Below are 22982 nucleotides of genomic sequence, written 5' to 3' on the forward strand. Positions count from 1 at the left end.
GAATGCCACATGTGGAAGGCATAGTGAAATGTCCTCTTCAGATGTGAGGTGTGCTCTGCGCTAGATTGTAATTCAAATTCTTTATTGGTTAGGATTAGAATTGTCTGGGTGAGGATGGACGTGTAGTCTCCCAATCCTGGTGAGAGTGGGGCACCCCAGCCCCCCGAAAGGAAGAGCCTGGGGAGGTTACAGGTACTGGGCTTTGTGAGGACACTTGCTAAGAGAAAGATACATGCTCATCATAAGAGGCAGGCTTATGAAAAACTGAAAGACAGGATATGCTTCAAGGGGCTCCTGATGATTAGGAAAATGGTGACTTTAGAATGTGAGAGACTTTTAATGTATTTTCAGTTTTATCATTCAATTAACAACTGTGAATCCTGTCTTTGGGGAGTTGATAGGGGGGCAAGTTTGGCCGAGAGGTAATAACTCGGTACTGTCGGCCCCCTGCCCTGATTCAAGACTGAGTTTTGGCAACAATAAATTCGGCTTATTTTTTTAATTAATTGGTGGTGCTGAGTTAGTCAAGATGGCCGCGTGTGGGGCTGGCCCCCTGCAGCAGGTGGCAGGAAGCAGATCAGCCGAGAGTCTATTTTAGGAAGCAAGAAAACACAGTTGGTAAATTTATAGCTCATGGCCACCAAGGTGTGGTTTGGTGAGGGTGTTGCTCAGCCCACAAAACTGAAAATGTTCCACTGAACGCAACACCTGGAAAATTTGCATTTCTAAATTAAGGCAAAGATGTTGACAGAAACTAGAAGGTTCCCCTTTTCACTATTTGAATCTATTTCAGTTTTAGCTTATCAACTGCTCGTTTATATTCATTTTCAAAGTAAATATTTAAGAAAGTAAATAGTCTTAGGTGCATTTTATCAATGCATTCGTATAATGTTCTAATGGGGTATTCCTTCAAGGTAATTAATCCCACACCACCCTCCGATGCCCGAAGCGCTGTTTGCACTATGAGTGTGCCCACAGTCTTTAGCCGGTCGATTTTCTCTTCGTGACTAAGAAACACTCTGGTATTCTGATACGGTTGCCCTCCTCTCAGTGCTTTTCAGGACCTCTTTGCAGGTATCCAGCTCAGGACAGATTTTAGGTGAAATGTGTGCATTCATCATGAATTATTTCAGTTAACCGTGTTGGTTGGTGGATTGAGGAGACGCAGGCGGGTGTGGGTCCGGAAGGACTCAGGACGCTTTGGAAGGGCCGTCTCTGTTCTGAGTCATCGGCCCAGCCAGCGTCTTCGTGGAAGGAGCTCCCGTGGAGGGTCCGAGAGAGGGTGCCTCCAGGCCCGCCGTGGCTGGGGGTCTCCTGGGACCGCCCGGAGCAGGGGATGGCAGTCCTGGCTTCCGCCACCGGCCAGCGGGCTAGTGGTGAATCAGCCGTTTTCAAGGGACTTGGAGGAATTCTTCCAGGCCAAAGACCTCCCGGGACTTGCCAGTGACCGGGAGCCTGGAAAGGTAAGAGGAAGGCTGCCAGCGCTGCCAGATTTGCTGCTCCGGGAAATCTGTATGAGACGTTTTTGTTTTCACTTGAAGGGGAATCAGTCTTTGACTATTGCCTGTGTGGGTCCAGGTGCTTCACACACCAGGGCACCCCTTACCGTGTCCTCGCTTAAGCGGGAAACGCGGCTCTGGGTTTTAGATCGTTGCTGTGCCCTGGAAAGCAGCCTCCGCTTTCTGCAGACCTTTGGGATAAACAGCACAACTGTGCGCGGCAATTCAGATAAAATGCGTTTCCCGTCATTGTTAATGAGGATTTTCCTGGAGGGGATTTTGTCAAGTCGGACTCACTTGAGACTCGGGAGTGAGAGGAGCTGGGGCCGCGGGCATGTGCCCGGGAAGGCCAAGGCGCCGAGGGAAGCGTCCCCGAGTCTCTCCTCTCCCCCAGAAGCAGTGCTGCCCATTCCAGAGAGACTGGGGCCTTCCTTCTGATGACGGCAAATGCGCCTAGGCTCTTGCGGGATGCTTTAGGGAATGTGAAGTCGCCAGCAAGCGTTATCCCAGGTAGCCTAGGAAGTTGGTGGCTGACACTGCTGGGAGCCGAAGCCGGCCGGGCCCGGGGCAGGCACGGAGGAATCGGGTGCCCAGTGGGAAGGGGAGGGCAGGGACTCCGGGGAGAGGAGAGAGCAAGGGGCACAAAGGGACCTGACCCCGGGCCCAGCCCGGCTGTGCGGGATTCCTGGACCAGGTGCCTTAGCCGAGGCAAGTGGGTCTGGCGATTTCCGGCTAGAGCCACTGGGCTTTCAGGACTGTGCAGGGCTACCCTTGGCTGCCCATAGCAGGCCTGAGCTGAGCTGGACAAAACCGGACTGAACCGGGCTTTCTGAGCTGAGCTGGATTGGACTGAGCTGAGCCGGGTTTAGTGGGGCTGAGTGGGGCTGAACTGGGCTGAGCTGAGCTGGGCTGGGCTGCGCTGAGGTGGTCTTTACTGGACTGAACTGGGTTAATCTGGTCTGAGCTGGCCTGAGCTGGGCTGAGCTGAACTGGGCTGGGTTGAGCTGGGCTGACCAGTGTTGAGCCGGGCTGAGCGGGGCTGAACTGGGCTGAGCTGGGCTAAGCTGAGCTGGGCTGGGCTGAGCTGGGCTGAGCTGGGATCAGCTGGGCTGGGCTGAGCTGGGCTGAGCTGGGCTGACCTGTGCTGAGCCGAGCTGAGCTGGGCTGATCTGGGCTGTGCTGTGCTGAGCCAGGCTGAGCTGAGTCAGGCTGAGCTGAGCTGAGCTGAGCTGAGCTGAACTGAGCTGTGCTTAGCTGGGCTAGGCTGGGCTGGGCTGAGCTGAACTGAGCTGAGCTGGGCTGGGCTGGGCTGAGCTGGGCTGAGCTGGGCTGAGCTGGGCTGAGCTGAGCTGGGCTGAGCTGGGCTGGGCTGGGCTGGGCTGAGCTGGGCTGAGCTGAGCTGGGCTGAGCTGAGCTGAGCTGGGCTGGGCTGAGCTGAGCTGGGCTGAGCTGAGCTGGGCTGGGCTGAGCTGGGCTGGGCTGGGCTGTGCTGAGCTGTGCTGAGCTGCGCTGGGCTGAGCTGAGCTGGGCTGAGCTGAGCTGAGCTGGGCTGAGCTGGGCTGGGCTGGGCTGAGCTGAGCTGAGCTAGGCTGGGCTGAGCTGGGCTGAGCTGAGCTGGGCTGGGCTGGGCTGGGCTGAGCTGGGCTGAGCTGGGCTGGGCTGAGCTGGGCTGAGCTGGGCTGAGCTGGGCTGAGCTGAGCTGGACTGAGCTGTGCTGAGCTGAGCTGTGCTGAGCTGAGCTGTGCTGGGCTGAGCTGTGTTGTGCTGTGCTGAGCTCTGCCGTGCCCAGCTGAGCTGTGCTGAGCTGTGCTGAGCTGGGCTGATCTGGGCTGAGCTGGGCTGTGCTGAGCTGTGCTGAGCTGTGCTGAGCTGGGCTGAGCTGAGCTGGGCTGAGCTGGGCTGAGGTGAGCTGTGCTGAGCTGGGCTGAGCTGGGCTGAGCTGGGCTGAGCTGAGCTGTGCCGAGCTGGGCTGAGCTGAGCTGGGCTGAGCTGGGCTGAAGTGAGCTGTGCTGAGCTGGGCTGAGCTGGGCTGAGCTGAGCTGGGCTGTGCTGAGCTGTGCTGAGCTATGCTGAGCTGGGCTGGGCTGAGCTGAGCTGGGCTGAGCTGGGCTGGGCTGAGCTGAGCTGGGCTGAGCTGAGCTGGGCTGGGCTGGGCTGGGCTGGGCTGCGCTGAGCTGGGCTGGGCTGCGCTGAGCTGGGCTGGGCTGCGCTGAGCTGGGCTGGGCTGCGCTGAGCTGGGCTGGGCTGCGCTGAGCTGGGCTGGGCTGCGCTGAGCTGGGCTGGGCTGCGCTGAGCTGGGCTGGGCTGCGCTGAGCTGGGCTGGGCTGCGCTGAGCTGGGCTGGGCTGCGCTGAGCTGGGCTGGGCTGCGCTGAGCTGGGCTGGGCTGCGCTGAGCTGGGCTGGGCTGCGCTGAGCTGGGCTGGGCTGCGCTGAGCTGGGCTGGGCTGCGCTGAGCTGGGCTGGGCTGCGCTGAGCTGGGCTGGGCTGCGCTGAGCTGGGCTGGGCTGCGCTGAGCTGGGCTGGGCTGCGCTGAGCTGGGCTGGGCTGCGCTGAGCTGGGCTGGGCTGCGCTGAGCTGGGCTGGGCTGCGCTGAGCTGGGCTGGGCTGCGCTGAGCTGGGCTGGGCTGCGCTGAGCTGGGCTGGGCTGCGCTGAGCTGGGCTGGGCTGCGCTGAGCTGGGCTGGGCTGCGCTGAGCTGGGCTGGGCTGCGCTGAGCTGGGCTGGGCTGCGCTGAGCTGGGCTGGGCTGCGCTGAGCTGGGCTGGGCTGCGCTGAGCTGGGCTGGGCTGCGCTGAGCTGGGCTGGGCTGCGCTGAGCTGGGCTGGGCTGCGCTGAGCTGGGCTGGGCTGCGCTGAGCTGGGCTGGGCTGCGCTGAGCTGGGCTGGGCTGCGCTGAGCTGGGCTGGGCTGCGCTGAGCTGGGCTGGGCTGCGCTGAGCTGGGCTGGGCTGCGCTGAGCTGGGCTGGGCTGCGCTGAGCTGGGCTGGGCTGCGCTGAGCTGGGCTGGGCTGCGCTGAGCTGGGCTGGGCTGCGCTGAGCTGGGCTGGGCTGCGCTGAGCTGGGCTGGGCTGCGCTGAGCTGGGCTGGGCTGCGCTGAGCTGGGCTGGGCTGCGCTGAGCTGGGCTGGGCTGCGCTGAGCTGGGCTGGGCTGCGCTGAGCTGGGCTGGGCTGCGCTGAGCTGGGCTGGGCTGCGCTGAGCTGGGCTGGGCTGCGCTGAGCTGGGCTGGGCTGCGCTGAGCTGGGCTGGGCTGCGCTGAGCTGGGCTGGGCTGCGCTGAGCTGGGCTGGGCTGCGCTGAGCTGGGCTGGGCTGCGCTGAGCTGGGCTGGGCTGCGCTGAGCTGGGCTGGGCTGCGCTGAGCTGGGCTGGGCTGCGCTGAGCTGGGCTGGGCTGCGCTGAGCTGGGCTGGGCTGCGCTGAGCTGGGCTGGGCTGCGCTGAGCTGGGCTGGGCTGCGCTGAGCTGGGCTGGGCTGCGCTGAGCTGGGCTGGGCTGCGCTGAGCTGGGCTGGGCTGCGCTGAGCTGGGCTGGGCTGCGCTGAGCTGGGCTGGGCTGCGCTGAGCTGGGCTGGGCTGCGCTGAGCTGGGCTGGGCTGCGCTGAGCTGGGCTGGGCTGCGCTGAGCTGGGCTGGGCTGCGCTGAGCTGGGCTGGGCTGCGCTGAGCTGGGCTGGGCTGCGCTGAGCTGGGCTGGGCTGCGCTGAGCTGGGCTGGGCTGCGCTGAGCTGGGCTGGGCTGCGCTGAGCTGGGCTGGGCTGCGCTGAGCTGGGCTGGGCTGCGCTGAGCTGGGCTGGGCTGCGCTGAGCTGGGCTGGGCTGCGCTGAGCTGGGCTGGGCTGCGCTGAGCTGGGCTGGGCTGCGCTGAGCTGGGCTGGGCTGCGCTGAGCTGGGCTGGGCTGCGCTGAGCTGGGCTGGGCTGCGCTGAGCTGGGCTGGGCTGCGCTGAGCTGGGCTGGGCTGCGCTGAGCTGGGCTGGGCTGCGCTGAGCTGGGCTGGGCTGCGCTGAGCTGGGCTGGGCTGCGCTGAGCTGGGCTGGGCTGCGCTGAGCTGGGCTGGGCTGCGCTGAGCTGGGCTGGGCTGCGCTGAGCTGGGCTGGGCTGCGCTGAGCTGGGCTGGGCTGCGCTGAGCTGGGCTGGGCTGCGCTGAGCTGGGCTGGGCTGCGCTGAGCTGGGCTGGGCTGCGCTGAGCTGGGCTGGGCTGCGCTGAGCTGGGCTGGGCTGCGCTGAGCTGGGCTGGGCTGCGCTGAGCTGGGCTGGGCTGCGCTGAGCTGGGCTGGGCTGCGCTGAGCTGGGCTGGGCTGCGCTGAGCTGGGCTGGGCTGCGCTGAGCTGGGCTGGGCTGCGCTGAGCTGGGCTGGGCTGCGCTGAGCTGGGCTGGGCTGCGCTGAGCTGGGCTGGGCTGCGCTGAGCTGGGCTGGGCTGCGCTGAGCTGGGCTGGGCTGCGCTGAGCTGGGCTGGGCTGCGCTGAGCTGGGCTGGGCTGCGCTGAGCTGGGCTGGGCTGCGCTGAGCTGGGCTGGGCTGCGCTGAGCTGGGCTGGGCTGCGCTGAGCTGGGCTGGGCTGCGCTGAGCTGGGCTGGGCTGCGCTGAGCTGGGCTGGGCTGCGCTGAGCTGGGCTGGGCTGCGCTGAGCTGGGCTGGGCTGCGCTGAGCTGGGCTGGGCTGCGCTGAGCTGGGCTGGGCTGCGCTGAGCTGGGCTGGGCTGCGCTGAGCTGGGCTGGGCTGCGCTGAGCTGGGCTGGGCTGCGCTGAGCTGGGCTGGGCTGCGCTGAGCTGGGCTGGGCTGCGCTGAGCTGGGCTGGGCTGCGCTGAGCTGGGCTGGGCTGCGCTGAGCTGGGCTGGGCTGCGCTGAGCTGGGCTGGGCTGCGCTGAGCTGGGCTGGGCTGCGCTGAGCTGGGCTGGGCTGCGCTGAGCTGGGCTGGGCTGCGCTGAGCTGGGCTGGGCTGCGCTGAGCTGGGCTGGGCTGCGCTGAGCTGGGCTGGGCTGCGCTGAGCTGGGCTGGGCTGCGCTGAGCTGGGCTGGGCTGCGCTGAGCTGGGCTGGGCTGCGCTGAGCTGGGCTGGGCTGCGCTGAGCTGGGCTGGGCTGCGCTGAGCTGGGCTGGGCTGCGCTGAGCTGGGCTGGGCTGCGCTGAGCTGGGCTGGGCTGCGCTGAGCTGGGCTGGGCTGCGCTGAGCTGGGCTGGGCTGCGCTGAGCTGGGCTGGGCTGCGCTGAGCTGGGCTGGGCTGCGCTGAGCTGGGCTGGGCTGCGCTGAGCTGGGCTGGGCTGCGCTGAGCTGGGCTGGGCTGCGCTGAGCTGGGCTGGGCTGCGCTGAGCTGGGCTGGGCTGCGCTGAGCTGGGCTGGGCTGCGCTGAGCTGGGCTGGGCTGCGCTGAGCTGGGCTGGGCTGCGCTGAGCTGGGCTGGGCTGCGCTGAGCTGGGCTGGGCTGCGCTGAGCTGGGCTGGGCTGCGCTGAGCTGGGCTGGGCTGCGCTGAGCTGGGCTGGGCTGCGCTGAGCTGGGCTGGGCTGCGCTGAGCTGGGCTGGGCTGCGCTGAGCTGGGCTGGGCTGCGCTGAGCTGGGCTGGGCTGCGCTGAGCTGGGCTGGGCTGCGCTGAGCTGGGCTGGGCTGCGCTGAGCTGGGCTGGGCTGCGCTGAGCTGGGCTGGGCTGCGCTGAGCTGGGCTGGGCTGCGCTGAGCTGGGCTGGGCTGCGCTGAGCTGGGCTGGGCTGCGCTGAGCTGGGCTGGGCTGCGCTGAGCTGGGCTGGGCTGCGCTGAGCTGGGCTGGGCTGCGCTGAGCTGGGCTGGGCTGCGCTGAGCTGGGCTGGGCTGCGCTGAGCTGGGCTGGGCTGCGCTGAGCTGGGCTGGGCTGCGCTGAGCTGGGCTGGGCTGCGCTGAGCTGGGCTGGGCTGCGCTGAGCTGGGCTGGGCTGCGCTGAGCTGGGCTGGGCTGCGCTGAGCTGGGCTGGGCTGCGCTGAGCTGGGCTGGGCTGCGCTGAGCTGGGCTGGGCTGCGCTGAGCTGGGCTGGGCTGCGCTGAGCTGGGCTGGGCTGCGCTGAGCTGGGCTGGGCTGCGCTGAGCTGGGCTGGGCTGCGCTGAGCTGGGCTGGGCTGCGCTGAGCTGGGCTGGGCTGCGCTGAGCTGGGCTGGGCTGCGCTGAGCTGGGCTGGGCTGCGCTGAGCTGGGCTGGGCTGTGCTGAGCTGTGCTGAGCTGGGCTGAGCTGGGCTGGGCTGTGCTGAGCTATGCTGAGCTGGGCTGGGCTGAGCTGAGCTGGGCTGAGCTGAGCTGGGCTGGGCTGAGCTGGGCTGGGCTGGGCTGTGCTGAGCTGTGCTGAGCTGCGCTGGGCTGAGCTGAGCTGGGCTGAGCTGAGCTGAGCTGGGCTGAGCTGGGCTGAGCTGGGCTGAGCTGAGCTGGGCTGTGCTGAGCTGTGCTGAGCTATGCTGAGCTGGGCTGGGCTGAGCTGAGCTGGGCTGAGCTGAGCGGGGCTGAGCTGAGCTGGGCTGAGCTGGGCTGAGCTGAGCTGAGCTGAGCTGAGCTGGGCTGAGGTGAGCTGTGCTGAGCTGTGCTGAGCTGTGCTGGGCTGGGCTGAGCTGGGCTAAGCTGACTGAGCTGGGCTGAGCTGGCCTGGGCCGAGCTGGGCTGAGCTGAGCTGGGCTGTGCTGACCTGGGCTGAGCTGAGCTGGGCTATGCTGAGCTAGGCTGAGCTGGGCTAAGCTGACTGAGCTGGGCTGAGCTGGGCTGGGCTGAGCTGGGCTGAAATGGGTTGAGCTGGGTTAATCTGCTCTGAACTCGGCTGAGCGGGGCTGAACTGGGCTTGGCTGAGCTGGGCTGGGCTGTGCTGAGCTGGGCTAAGCTGACTGAGCTGGGCTGAGCTGGGCTGAGCTGAGCTGGGCTGAGCTGGGCTGGGCCGAGCTAGGCTGTGCTGAGCTGGACTGAGCTGTGCTGAGCTGAGCTGTGCTGAGCTGAGCTGGGCTGGGCTGAGCTGTGCTGTGCTGTGCTGAGCTCTGCCGTGCTGAGCTGAGCTGGGCTGGGCTGGGCTGGGCAGTGCTGAGCTGGGCTGAGCTGAGTTGGGCTGAGCTGGCCTGGGCTGGGCTGAGCTGGGCTGAGCTGAGCTGAGCTGAGCTGAGCTGGGCTGAGCTGAAACGGGTTGAGCTGGGTTGATCTGTGCTGAACTGGGCTGAGCGGGGCTGAATTAGCTGAACTGGGCTGGGCTGAACTGGGCTGAGCTGGGCTGGCCTGAGCTGAGCTGAGCTGGGCTGAGCTGGGCTGTGCTGATCTGGGCTGAGCTGAGCTGGGCTTGGCTGAGCTGAGCTGGGCTTGGCTGAGCTGGGCTGGGCTGTGCCGAGCTGGGCCTGGCTGAGCTGAGCTGGGCTGAGCTGGGCTGAGCTGGACTGAGCTGAGCTGTGCTGAGCTGGGCTGAGCTGGACTGAGCTGAGCTGTGCTGGGCTGAGCTGAGCTGTGCTGGGCTGAGCTGTGCTGTGCTGAGCTGTGCTGGGCTGAACTGTGCTGTGCTGAGCTCTGCTGAGCTGAGCTGGGCTGGGCTGAGCTGGGCTGGGCTGAGCAGGGCTGGGCTGTGCTGAGCTGGGCTGAGCTGAGCTGAGTTGGGCTGAGCTGGGCTGAGCCGGGCTGAGCCAGGCTGAGCCAGGATGAACTGGATGAGCTGAGCTGGGCTGAACTGGGCTGAGCTGGGTTGAACTGCACTGAACTGGGCTGAGCTGGGCTGAGCTAACCAAGGGGGACTGAGATGGGTCCCACAGAAGTGGACTGGCTGGGCTGGCTCGACTTGGACGAGCTGCTTTGGGAGGGTTTAACCTCAGCTGAGCCCTGGGAGTCACGCTGGGCCGTCCTGGCTGCCTCTGGGCCGACCTCAGTGACCTGCTTGTGCTGAGGGCCGGTGGAGCTGAGTCTGCGTCATGCTCACCGGTGACCTTCAGACCCTCCCTCCGACCCCAGACTCCCAGGCTGGGCGCAGTGTGGCTGAGCCAGGGGCAGTGAGGCCGCGCCGGCTCCAGTGTCCCAGAGGGAAGGCGGGGCCGCCCGGACCCGCGACCTACCGGCAGGGCACGAGGGACACTTCTCACGCCCCATTTCTCTTTTGTCCTCTCTCTCGGGTCCTCAGGGAGCCCGTCTGCCCCGACTCTCTTCCCCCTGGTCTCCTGCGGGAACCCCCTGTCTGATGAGAACCCGGTGGCCCTGGGCTGCCTGGCCCGGGACTTCTTGCCCAGCTCCATCAGCTTCTCCTGGAGCTACAGCAACAGCGTCAGTGTCAGCAGCCAGAACATCCACAGCTTCCCGGCCGTCCTGCGGGAGGGCAAGTACGCGGCCTCCTCCCAGGTGCTCCTGCCTTTCTCAAGCATCCCCCAGGACTCCGAAGAGCACCTGCTGTGCAGAGTCCAGCACCCCAACGGCGACAAGTCCGTGGCAGTGCCTTTCCCAGGTGAGCCGGGCTCCTCCCGCGGCCGGGGGCGGGGTCAGGCCAGGCGCAGCTGATGCCTTGTCCTTCTCTGCAGTGCTGGCGCCTAACAAGCCTCCCAACGTGGGCATCTTCATGCCCCCCCGAGACGCTTTCTCCGGCAACCCCCAGCGCACGTCCAGACTCATCTGCCAGGCCTCAGGCTTCAGACCCAAGCAGATCTCCTTCTCCTGGTTTCGTGACGGGAAGCGGGTGGTGTCTGGCATCAGCGAAGGCCCAGTGGAGACTGTACATTCCTCGCCCGTGACCTTCAGGACCTACAGCACGCTGACCATCACGGAGAGCGAGTGGCTCAGCCAGAGCGTGTTCACCTGTGAAGTGGAACACAGCGAGGGGACCTTCCAGAAGAACGTGTCCTCTATGTGCGGCTCCTGTGAGTGCAGCCCCCGGGCTGGGTGGGGACCCTCACACAGGTCTGCATACAGCGCTCCCGACGTGCCAGCAGCATCCTGAGCCTTGGCTTCTCAGAGCAGCCCAGGGCAGGGAGGGGCTGTGTGCGGGGCAGCTGGGGGCCCACTGTCCTCCTGCAGCGGGACCCTGGGCTCACGAGGGACGCAGCCAACTCGGCGCCTGCTCTTTGGGCTGCACTGTTCCTCTGCCTGATTTCACTCCAACCAACTCTCTTCCCACCTCCAGCCCCGTCCCCCCACATCAGGATCTTCACCATCCCCCCGTCCTTCGCTGGCATCTTCCTCACCAAGTCAGCCAAGCTTTCCTGCCTGGTCACAGACCTGACCACCTATGACAGCCTGAGCATCTCCTGGACCCGCCAGAATGGCGAGGTCCTGCAGACCCTCACCAACGTCTCTGAGAGCCACGCCAATGGCACATTCAGCGCCGTGGGTGAGGCCTCTGTCTGCGCAGAGGAATGGGAGTCTGGAGAAAGGTTCACGTGCACGGTGACCCACACAGACCTGCCCTCGCCACTGAAGCGCGACATCTCCAGGCCCACAGGTGAGCCTGCGCTGGCCTCCTTCCCTCCGCCCCGGGCTCTCCCACGGCTTCTGGGGTCTGAGGACAGCAAGGCGGGACCAGGAGAGCCCCTGCGCTCCCCGTGGTCCAGGACGGATCCCTCTCGCCCGCAACCCGATCTCACCACTGTGTCCGCCCCACAGAGGTCGCCAAGCACATGCCGTCCGTGTACGTGCAGCCACCAACGCGGGAACAGCTGAGCCTGCGGGAGTCCGCCTCCGTCACCTGCCTGGTGAAGGGCTTCTCGCCCGCAGACGTGTTCGTGCAGTGGCTGCAGAAGGGGCAGCCCATGTCCTCTGACAAGTACGTGACCAGTGCCCCGGCGCCCGAGCCCCAGGCCCCCGGCCTCTACTTCGTGTACAGCATCCTGACTGTGAGCGAAGAGGACTGGAGCAGCGGGGACACCTACACCTGCGTCGTGGGCCACGAGGCCCTGCCCCACATGGTGACCGAGAGGACCGTGGACAAGGCCACTGGTAAACCCACCCTGTACAACGTGTCACTGGTCATGTCCGACACAGCCAGCACCTGCTACTGACCACCCGGCCGCCCGCTCAGGCCGGGGCCAGAGCCCCTGGGTGACCGTCGCTGTGTGTGTGCGTGCGTGCGTGCAAACTAACCGTGTCAGTGGGTGAGATGTTGCATTTTATAAAAATTAGAAATAAAAAGATCCGTTCAAAAGACGCCGGTTGTGAGTGAGCAGTGCTCTCCCCGCGGGGGCCATGGCTGTGCTGCCCCCGCCCAGCAGACCGCCCTCCCCTCCTGCCCTCGCCCCCGCCTCCGCATGTGCCTCCGACCCCCCCCCGGAAGCCCTGGTGTCCCTTGCAGGATGCTCACAGCAAAGCCAAGCCTGTGCTCACTGCTCCTCCAGCTACCTCTGCAGCCACCCCGGGGGCACACAGGTGTGCAACACATGCACGCGCGTGCACGCACACGAGACACACATGCACATGGGCACGCACACAGAGAGACACGTGTGTGCGCACGGACACACAGGCAGGCACATGCATGGACAGAGACATGGATGCACGTGACACGGACACGTGTGAAGGACATGGGCACACACACACACAAAGACATGGACACATGCACACGTGGACACACAGAGACACACACAGATAGGTACACGCACACTCACACATGCACGCACAGTCACAGGCACACATAGGCACGTGCACATGGGCGCTCACACACAGACACACCTGCGTGCTCGTGGACGAGTCGTGGGCACGCAGACACACACTGAGACATGCACACACAGACATATGGACACATATACACAGATGTACTCGTGCTTGTGCACACACACGAATCACGGCACACGCAAAGGCTTGCACACATGGACACAGATGCCGACCCTCGCACAGCCATCATCGCTCGTTGCCTTTTGGCAGACGCGCCTGCCCCCTCCGGCGGTGTTCCTCTGCACCACTCTGGCTGCCGGGCGTCGCGCCCAAGCTCTGCTTGTCCTTCTGTCTCAGCTTGGGGGTGTGTCCACGGGCCGGCCCATCCTGGACTCCTGCCATGGCCACCATCCCCAGCCCCAGGGTAGCGGGCTCCGAGGCCCACCATGGCCCGGCCAGCTGCAGTTCCTCAGGATGGCGCGGGCCCGTGGCCTGGAGGGGTGCCTCTCCCGGTCCAGGCCCTTGTGAGGGCAGCAGCGCCCCCATCCCCTCCCCCTGTGAAGAGGCAGCGGGAGGCTGTCCCAGGAGGGGCTTCCTTGGAGTAGGAAGCTGCAGGGGCCCTGTCTGCAAACACTGGCCTGGAAATGGTGGGCACAGAGCCAGGTGGGCAGGGAGGGGAGTGGGGGCCGAGCAGGTCTCCTGGGTCCAGCACACCACCGCCCCTCCAGGCCGCCTCCCGACCCTCCTGGGCTCCTGGCCCTTTAGGGGCCTGAGCCCCCGATGACCCCAGGGTCTGTCAGTGAGGGGGTCTGCAGACCCCACAGAATGTCCTCCTTCTGTCGTCCTAATGTCTCCCTCCCTGGGGGCTCAGGGTCTGTCTGGCCCCTTGGTCCCCCAGCCTTGAGTGCCGGTGGGGCAGACAAGCCAGCCAGTGCCCCACACGGCCTCTCCCGTGTGCCATTGGCCCCAAGAAGGAGAGGGAGGGAGGCTGGAAGGACGGGCCCCTCAGCACAGACAGCCGCCTGCCCCCGGGGCTGATCCTCACTGGCCGCGGGGCCCACCCCAAACTGCAGGGGACAGGACGCCCACCCCCTGCCTCTCAGCCCCAAGTGGCCCTACGACCCCCAGGGGAGTCCAGGACACAGGCCGCACCCCGTGCGTACTGTGCTGCTCGGTCGTGCTCTCTGCCACCCCAGGTCTCCTGGGACAAGGTGCTCGGGGTCGCCTCTCTGCTCAGCTTGGGCCACGCTCTGCGCCTGCCTGGCCTGGATAGGGTGGTCAGTGGCCTGCCGTGCCTGCCCGAGACCCCGCCTGGCAAGCCCGGGAGCTCCCAGCCCCACAGCAGGGCTGGCGCGGGAGTGCACGTGCCCTCCCGCCCGCCCGCCTGCCTCTGCGGCGCCCCCAGCGCTCCCGGTGGCCGCACGGCCGAGGGGCAGCCAGGGTGGGCCCTGCGGGCGCCGTGGCCGAGCTCACCCACTGTGCCGTGTCTCCTGCAGAGGGTGAAGTGAGCGCCGAGGAGGAAGGCTTTGAGAACCTCAACACCACGGCCTCCACCTTCATCGTCCTCTTCCTCCTGGGCCTCTTCTATAGCACCACGGTCACCCTGTTCAAGGTGGGCGCCCGGCCACGAGGGGCGGGCGGCACGTGGCCCCCAGGGACCCCACCCCACTCACGTGGTGTCTGTCGCCTGCAGGTGAAGTGACGGCCAGCCAAGGACATGGGGGACCAGAGACGGAGCGAGAGGGGAGCCACCTTGGGGCCGGGGGTCTGCGTGGCTTGTCCACTTGTACTGAAATCTTCCCCGTGCCCCTCTCCAGCTTCCAGCTCTACAAAACCGGCTTCTCCCGACGTGGCCAAACGCCATGGCCAAGCATGGGGCCCGCAGCCGTGGGCTCTGCCCGGCCCTGCTTTGCAATGTCTCGCTCGTGGCCTTGAAATAAATATGTACATTTTATCTTGTGATACGGCTTCCTTGTGAAGGGTTTTTCTCAAGCCACACTCCTGTGTGCTGTGTATATCGAAAGCTGACCCTAATTCCAAAGGGGTCTTTGGAAAGGGCCGTGCGTCTCCTCCCAGGCCCATAGGGGACGTGCCAGGCTGGGTCTCAGTGCTGGTCCAGAGGAAGAAAGACAGCTGAGCTGGAGAGGACCCCCGGCCTGGTCTCCCAGCGCAGCCTGAGCCGGGGTCCCTGTGTGCGTCAGCGGGGACGCCGCTACGAGCCCCGCGTGAGGCCTTGTCACTCTGTCTCTGTTCCTAGCAAGCCCAGCCACAGGAGGGCTTGTCTGACCTTGGGAGTGCCTGGTGTGTGCGGGTGGGGCTCAGGAGGGGCGCCCAGCACGTGCGCAGCGGCCGTGTGCCCTGCAGGAGCGCGGGCCCTCACCCGCTGCCCAGCAGACAGTGACGGAGCTCGGAAGCGGATGCAGAAATCTCGGGTGAAACAGCCGGGAGAGACACAGAGGAAAGGCCCAGAAAGAGGGACAGCTGGCAGGAGGTAGGGGAGCCAGGGATTAGCACTCGGAGACGGGAGCTGAGCCAGGCGATGCAGAGAAGTCTGGGCCAGCTGTGGCAGCAGGCGGTGGGACAGGAGAGGAGGCACAGGGACCAGAGGAGGTGGCCCAGGTGAGGACGATCTGGGAGCCATCTCCCCTGGGAGGCAATTTCAGGGTGCTGGGGGCCCACAGGGGTGGCAGGGGCTTGAAGAGGCAACTGCCTAAGAGAGCTGGCAGTGGACACGGGTCCCCAGAGAAACCCTTCCCCTGGCAGTGGGCTCCCGGTGCGTATTTCTGATTAAACGGTGCCCTTTGCAGCCCACCCTGTCAGGCTGTGGGACATTCAAAGAGGGGGTCCCACAGAGCACAGCCACCCCCAGTGGGGATGGGGGGTTCTCATGCAGGCCACGGGGCTGACAGCTCAGGACAGCATCTGTAGGAGGGTCTGAGGGCTGTCACAACAAAGAACCACAGGCCAGGCTTAAACAACACAAGTTCATTCTCTCACAGCCTAGAGGCTGGAAGCAAGATCAAGGTGCCGGCAGGGCTGGTCCTTCCGAGGCTGTGAGAGGGTCCGTTCAGTGCTCGTGGGGTTGTCAGCCTCCTTTTTCCCCTTTTCACTATTTGAATCTATTTCAGTTTTAGCTTATCAACTGCTCGTTTATATTCATTTTCAAAGTAAATATTTAAGAAAGTAAATAGTCTTAGGTGCATTTTATCAATGCATTCGTATAATGTTCTAATGGGGTATTCCTTCAAGGTAATTAATCCCACACCACCCTCCGATGCCCGAAGCGCTGTTTGCACTATGAGTGTGCCCACAGTCTTTAGCCGGTCGATTTTCTCTTCGTGACTAAGAAACACTCTGGTATTCTGATACGGTTGCCCTCCTCTCAGTGCTTTTCAGGACCTCTTTGCAGGTATCCAGCTCAGGACAGATTTTAGGTGAAATGTGTGCATTCATCATGAATTATTTCAGTTAACCGTGTTGGTTGGTGGATTGAGGAGACGCAGGCGGGTGTGGGTCCGGAAGGACTCAGGACGCTTTGGAAGGGCCGTCTCTGTTCTGAGTCATCGGCCCAGCCAGCGTCTTCGTGGAAGGAGCTCCCGTGGAGGGTCCGAGAGAGGGTGCCTCCAGGCCCGCCGTGGCTGGGGGTCTCCTGGGACCGCCCGGAGCAGGGGATGGCAGTCCTGGCTTCCGCCACCGGCCAGCGGGCTAGTGGTGAATCAGCCGTTTTCAAGGGACTTGGAGGAATTCTTCCAGGCCAAAGACCTCCCGGGACTTGCCAGTGACCGGGAGCCTGGAAAGGTAAGAGGAAGGCTGCCAGCGCTGCCAGATTTGCTGCTCCGGGAAATCTGTATGAGACGTTTTTGTTTTCACTTGAAGGGGAATCAGTCTTTGACTATTGCCTGTGTGGGTCCAGGTGCTTCACACACCAGGGCACCCCTTACCGTGTCCTCGCTTAAGCGGGAAACGCGGCTCTGGGTTTTAGATCGTTGCTGTGCCCTGGAAAGCAGCCTCCGCTTTCTGCAGACCTTTGGGATAAACAGCACAACTGTGCGCGGCAATTCAGATAAAATGCGTTTCCCGTCATTGTTAATGAGGATTTTCCTGGAGGGGATTTTGTCAAGTCGGACTCACTTGAGACTCGGGAGTGAGAGGAGCTGGGGCCGCGGGCATGTGCCCGGGAAGGCCAAGGCGCCGAGGGAAGCGTCCCCGAGTCTCTCCTCTCCCCCAGAAGCAGTGCTGCCCATTCCAGAGAGACTGGGGCCTTCCTTCTGATGACGGCAAATGCGCCTAGGCTCTTGCGGGATGCTTTAGGGAATGTGAAGTCGCCAGCAAGCGTTATCCCAGGTAGCCTAGGAAGTTGGTGGCTGACACTGCTGGGAGCCGAAGCCGGCCGGGCCCGGGGCAGGCACGGAGGAATCGGGTGCCCAGTGGGAAGGGGAGGGCAGGGACTCCGGGGAGAGGAGAGAGCAAGGGGCACAAAGGGACCTGACCCCGGGCCCAGCCCGGCTGTGCGGGATTCCTGGACCAGGTGCCTTAGCCGAGGCAAGTGGGTCTGGCGATTTCCGGCTAGAGCCACTGGGCTTTCAGGACTGTGCAGGGCTACCCTTGGCTGCCCATAGCAGGCCTGAGCTGAGCTGGACAAAACCGGACTGAACCGGGCTTTCTGAGCTGAGCTGGATTGGACTGAGCTGAGCCGGGTTTAGTGGGGCTGAGTGGGGCTGAACTGGGCTGAGCTGAGCTGGGCTGGGCTGCGCTGAGCTGAGCTGAGCTGGGCTGGGCTGGGTTGAGCTGAGTTGAGCTGAGCTGGGTTGAACTGCACTGAACTGGGCTGAGCGGGGCTGAACTGGGCTGAGCTGGGCTGGGCTAACCAAGGGGGACTGAGATGGGTCCCACAGAAGTGGACTGGCTGGGCTGGCTCGACTTGGACGAGCTGCTTTGGGAGGGTTTAACCTCAGCTGAGCCCTGGGAGTCACGCTGGGCCGTCCTGGCTGCCTCTGGGCCGACCTCAGTGACCTGCGTGTGCTGAGGGCCGGTGGACCTGAGTCTGCATCATCCTCACCGGTGACCTTCAGACCCTCCCTCCAACCCCAGACTCCCAGGCTGGGCGCAGTGTGGCTGAGCCAGGGGCAGTGAGGCCGCGCCGGCTCCAGTGTCCCAGAGGGAAGGTGGGGCCGCCCGGACCCGCGAACTACCGGCAGGGCACGAGAGACACTTCTCACGCCCCCTTTCTCTTTTGTCCTCTCTCTCGGGTCCTCAGGGAGACCGTCTGCCCCGACTCTCTTCCCCCTGGTCTCCTGCGGGAACCCCCTGTCTGATGAGAACCCGGTGGCCCTGGGCTGCCTGGCCCGGGACTTCTTGCCCAGCTCCATCAGCTTCTCCTGGAGCTACAGCAACAGCGTCAGTGTCAGCAGCCAGAACATCCACAGCTTCCCGGCCGTCCTGCGGGAGGGCAAGTACGCGGCCTCCTCCCAGGTGCTCCTGCCTTTCTCAAGCATCCCCCAGGACTCCGAAGAGCACCTGCTGTGCAGAGTCGAGCACCCCAACGGCGACAAATCCGTGGCAGTGCCTTTCCCAGGTGAGCCGGGCTCCTCCCGCGGCCGGGGGCGGGGTCAGGCCAGGCGCGCCCCCACTACATGACCCTGCTCGCCCCCACCCGCTGCCCTTCCCGTTCACCTTGCGGCCCCTCCCCCCAGTCCACACTGCACTCTGCCCCTCACCCGCTCACTGCTTCCCTGATTTCAGCATCGAAGCGGACTCCAAACCACTTGGTGTCCTCTGTGGCATCCCAGCCAGAGGGCTTCACCCTAACCACTCCGAGGATCTCAGGTCAGCAGCCCCCGCCCACGCACACCCCCACCTGCCTGCCCGGCCCCCAGCTGCCTCCCTCCAGCAGCCCTCCACGACTTCTCCCGTGAGTCCTTAAGTCACAGCCTGAGCCAGGAAGTCAGGGCACTGACCTGAGGGGCACCTACTGCAGAGGCCACCTCAGGCGCCCAAGTGGCCATCAGCCCCACATGAATGGGGGAACCTGTGCAGGTCACAGCGTGAGGGGCACTGCGAGAGGGAGAGCCCACAGGCCAGCTCCAGCTGTGCACATCCACAACCCTCCTGGCGTGTGTCAGCACTCAGCCCCAGCCGTGATTCCTGCAGCCGGACCATCCACCCGGCAGCCTTGGCGGGTAGAGGGCGGACCTTCAAGAGGACAGGCTGGGCCCTCCTGTTCTGGGGCCAGACTGCCCTCCCGTGGAAGATGAACCACCTGGGGCCTAAGGTGTGCTGACCGCACGAGCCAAGCCCTCCGAAAAGGGAGGGCCTCTCTGACCCAGACGCTGCCCGGCTCTCGCACGGCCCACGGGCCAGATGTGGCCCAAAGCCTGATCTCTACAGCCTAGGACGGGCCTTTCCAGTTCTAGAGGGATGGACCAGGAGGAGGAGGGCAAGAGGACAGACAGAAACCCCGTGCAGCTGCAAAGCCTAAAGATATTTGCTCTCTGGCCCTTGACAGAAAAGTTGGCTGACCCCTGGGCTGTCGCAATTTATGGCCCAATAACTTACTGGTCACCGTCCCCCTAAACTGTCGAGGCGGCGTCTTGGGGACGGTCCTTGAGCGCTGAGCACAGGTACTTGTGACCAGCAGCAGGCAGCCAGGGTCCCGCCAGAGCCTGGAGGCGCACTCGGTGGGGGGCTGATGCATACGACCCCCAGAGGGCGGGAAGGGGGCCGGCCGTCTGTGGAGCTGGGAGGAGACCCTAACTCACCCCGTTCCCCCACAGTGCTGTCCACCAGTCGCACCCAGACAGAAGCCCGGATGCCAGAAAATCCAAAGGACCCCTGCAGAGGTCAGTCCTTGGGGCAACCAAGTGGCGGGGGCGGGGAAGGGCGGAGAACTTTCAGCGGCCGAGAGAGCCTGCCTACAAGCGAGACCCCAGCCCAGCTGTGGGCAACGGGAGGTCACCGGCCCACTGCCATTCTGGAAGCAGCAAGGGCCGGTGGCTCTGGGGAGAGGGCAGGCCTGGGGCTGGGCGGTGACTAAAGACACCAGGAGCCGCTGGCGACCCCTCGACCCCGCTCCCATCCACCGCGCCAGGGACCACCACGCACCCTCGCCAACCTGTCCCTGTCCCCTGCAGAGTGCCGGAACCACACCCAGCCCCCCAGGGTCTACCTGCTGCACCCTCCCCTGCAGGGCCTGTGGCTCCAGGGTCAGGCCACCTTCACCTGCCTGGCGGTGGGAGGCGACCTGCAGGCGGCCCGCTTGTCCTGGGAGGTGGCCGGGCAGCCCCAGAGCAGGCACACGGAGGAGGGGCCCAAAGAGCACACCAACGGGTCCTGGAGCTGGAGCAGCCACCTGGCCCTGTCTAGGGCCTTGTGGGCCAGTGGGACGCCTGTCACCTGCACGCTGAGTGGCCCTGGCCTGCAGTCCCCAGTGACTCTGGTGGCACAGAGAGAACACGGTGAGAGCGGCTCCTGGGCCGGGGATACAGGGCAGCCGCGGGGCCCCTGCACCCCACACTGCAGCCGGCAGTGCCCCTGGCCACCTCCTTCCACCAGGGGACCCCGGGGGGTGGGACCCAGCGTCCCCTGGCCGCCCGGCTTCTCCCGATACCCCCGGCCCAAAGCGTGACCGGGCTTCTCGCTACAGAGGCCTTGGCGCCCAGCAAGCCTGCCGTCCGCATCCTGACGGCACCCAGTCCACTGCACGCTGCCGAGGAGGCCACCTGGCTCCTGTGCGAGGTGTCCAGCTTCTCACCGCTGGGCGTCCTCCTCGCCTGGCTGGAGGGGCAGCGCGAGGTGGACCCTTCTTGGTCCGCCACGGCGCGCCCCGCAGCCCAGCCTGAGAACTCCTCGTTCCGCACCTGGAGCGTCCTGCGCGTCCCCGCCTTCCCGGGCCGTGTGGCTGCCACCTACACCTGTGTGGTCGGGCACGAGGCCTCCCGGACGCTGCTCAACACCAGCTGGAACCTGGACACTGGTGGTGAGTCACGCGGGCTGGGGGCTTCCATCCGAGCAGGTGGCAGACGCTGGGCCGGGGGCGGAGGGGCAGCCCAGGAGGAGCCGGGCGGCGGGGACCAGGCTGCTGCGCGTCTGGAGTGCACGCCTCCCTGCCCTGGGGGCTCTGGGTGCCCTGGCAGCTGCCCCACCGGGCCCGGCCCTGTGTCCACACACCATGTGCTGGCCCAGGAAGGGTGGGAGGTGGGCCCCCTCACCCCAGTCCCTGAGGAGCAGCCATCTCCCTCCAAGGTGCGCCCGCCTCTGGGTGCAGAGCAGGGGCCTCCCCTGGGCTGGGTGTGAGGGTGATCGCCCCAGACAGCGGCCCCTCTGGGGGCGTCCAAGCCTCCCCAGCCCCCAAGACCTCTGCCCGTCCGGGAGCACGGTCAGCACCTGGGAAGCCAGATATGCCTGGAAGCGGGGGCTGGGTTAGGGCACCCAAGAGAGTCAGACCGGCACACGCCCACGGCAGGCCCTGACCACACGCCACTCAGAGGGGAAGAGTGGACAGACAGCGCCCGAGAAGAGGCTGTGGTGGGGGCCCAGGGCTCACCCTCCCCGCTGGGGCATCCTGCCAGGCCCCCACTGCCGCCCCGTCAGAGGGCAGCACCCAGACCGGCGCCCCCTCCCTACCCAGCCCAGCCCCATGGGACAGTGGTGGGCACCCTGGGCCGGGCAGGCAGCAGCACACACAGCCCAGCAGGAGCTGGAGCAGTGGGTCCAGGCCCCAGGCCACCCGACGGGAGCCAGGCAGAGGAAGATGCTGGCGGCTGGGGGGGCCCGAGTCAGCAAGGCGAGGGGGACAGGAAGGCTCCTGCTCTACTGGGGTCGGGCACCTTGCCTACGGCCCTGGCCCTCGCCATGGGCACCCCTCGGAGTGGAGGAGACGCCCAGACAGCAGCCCTCACACAGACGGGCCTGGCAGCAGTGGCCTCCTGGTGGGCAGTGCCCCCTCCGGCCCTGCAGGGTCCCCCGGAGAGCGGCTGCACCCCCGGCCCGCCTGCCTGTGCCCCCGCAGGTCTCCTGAAGTGCCCGCCTGGGGCACAGCCCAGTTCACAGCATTGCCCCTTCCCATCCAGGCGCCGTCTGTGCTGGGCCACCTGTCACGGCTCACGCCCCTCGGGCCTGTCTGTTCCTGGGTCACTGAAGTGGCCTCCTGCCCCTGTCCCTCTCTCTTCCCCTGGGCAGACGGACCCCCAGGTGCAGCGCAGGCTCCCCGTGGTCTCATGTCCCAGGAGACCCTGGACCGGCCGCCTTCAGAGCCTTGACCCACACCTCCCACAGGGGCCAGAAATATGTCCACCCGCCAGGGCCACACACTCTGGAGACAGGGTGGGCGGCAGAGGCGGCAGGAGGCCTGGCCAGTCCGCAGGGCCCCCTGGGAGTGAGGGGAAGAAAGGCCTCGTCCAGGAGGCCGCGGCCCGCACCATCCCAACCCCGGGTCTGAGCTGGCAGGCAGCTGGGCCTTCCCTGCCCCAACCCCTCCTCCCAACCAGTGGAGGGCAGCCAGGACAGCTCCCTGCTTAAGGCAGCCTCGGCCGCCCTCTCCTCAGCCCCTCCACAGCCTGGATTGCAGCCTCTCTCTTCGCTGGGCCAGCTGCATGCCCCCCGAGTTGTGGCTTGCTGCCTCGACGGGTCCTGCTGCTTTCCTCCAAGGACCCCCAGGATCCCCCCAGTCCTCCGTCCGTAGGCCACACCGCCCCTCTCCATTCCAGGGTGAGCCCACCACCGTCCACCTCTTCCCAAAGGAGGGGAGACTTGCAGCGTGCTCAGCATAGGCCAGCACCTGTGGTCCTCATTATTGTTACAAAATGGCAGCTGGAACGTTGCCTCCCATGGGGCGCCTCGCCTCTCCCTCCTGGCCTGCTCTGCGGCCCCAGCACTCCTCAGCCATGCGTCCCATCCCCCAAAGTGAAGCCAAGGGACCTCGGCCCTCTGCCACCCTCGCAGCCAGGCAGCCCCCCAACTCCTGAATACCTCGAGTCCTCACGCCTCTCTCTGTTGACCCCACCCCAGACCTCCGTGCTCCCTGCTGGTCTCGCTGCCAGCGTTGCCCCCTCCCCAGCCCATCCTTCACTCAGCGGCCAAGGTGATCTTTAAACATCCATTGAGGTTCTGCTTCCACTTAGGATGTGGAAGCTAGTGAGACGGTCACTCATGCGTTAACAGGACAAGATCGAATGAACAGTAAAAATCAGATTTACTTAAAGCCTCTGAAGAGCTGAGGACTCAGTGTACAACTGACCTAGATTCCTAGGCCAGAAGAGGCTGTTGGCCACTTTATCCTCATCCCAAGCACAGGTGGACAGAGGCCTGAGCATCCGTGAAAGGAGAGGGGCGTGAGGGAATCTGCCGAGATGTAGCATCTGCGTGGGCTGGCCTGGGGAGTGGGAATACAGATGAGCCCCAGACAAATCTCCCCCACCCGCTGATTCCCCCACCCAGGACTTTTGCTGAGTGAGCAGTGTCTGGGAGCAGAGCGAGGCAAGAGGTCTCCAGCCTTGGATGAGGCTTAGATCCCAAAGCCCCACTGGAGGGGCCTGACCCCACCCAAACATTCAGACCCAGGAGCCAACGATCCTGCTACCCAGCCCAGCTCAACTCCCGGTGAAAACAATGAGCCCCTCATCCTCCCGGCCCAACAGAGGAGGGTGTGTGCCCACTTCATGGAAAATACACACATATAACCTATTTCAAGCTCACTGTCTGTCTGTGCACAACGTCCAGCATTCAATCAAAATTCCCTAGGCATGCAAATAAGCAGAAAACCTTCACCCATAATCAAAATTTTAAACTAGCAAATAGAATTAGACCCACAGGTGACCCAGATGTTGGAACTGAAAGCAATGCCAATCATGTCACCCCTCGGCTTAAGCTCTTTTCATGGCTTCTTTTGCCCTAAGGAAAACTTCCAGATCCTGTCCCAGGGTTTCTCGGACTGTGCCCAGTGGGCTGCCCGCTAACGCATTCC

General features: G+C 65.0%; 2 gene segments (V, D, J or C); both read left to right on the forward strand.

Annotated features, from left to right (window-relative positions):
• Window positions 1–11436, forward strand: part of LOC103073404 (Ig heavy chain V-III region VH26-like) — a 95774-nt gene extending 84338 nt beyond the window's left edge. Inside the window, 4 exon segments of the V gene segment in view lie at window positions 9573–9890; window positions 9964–10299; window positions 10563–10880; window positions 11042–11436. Of these exon segments, the coding sequence occupies window positions 9573–9890; window positions 9964–10299; window positions 10563–10880; window positions 11042–11436 (1367 nt within the window).
• Window positions 11437–13884: 2448 nt separating this feature from the next.
• Window positions 13885–22527, forward strand: LOC103076450 (Ig delta chain C region-like). The segment is given in 8 exon segments: window positions 13885–13909; window positions 14387–14513; window positions 17221–17597; window positions 17765–17848; window positions 18796–18861; window positions 19153–19476; window positions 19665–19994; window positions 22457–22527. Coding segments are annotated over 8 exon segments (1404 nt in total).
• The last annotated feature ends 455 nt before the right edge of the window (window positions 22528–22982 follow it).

The sequence above is a fragment of the Lipotes vexillifer genome, unplaced genomic scaffold (genome assembly GCF_000442215.2).
Source record: "Lipotes vexillifer unplaced genomic scaffold, Lipotes_vexillifer_v1.1 scaffold650, whole genome shotgun sequence".
Lineage (NCBI taxonomy): Eukaryota > Metazoa > Chordata > Mammalia > Artiodactyla > Lipotidae > Lipotes > Lipotes vexillifer.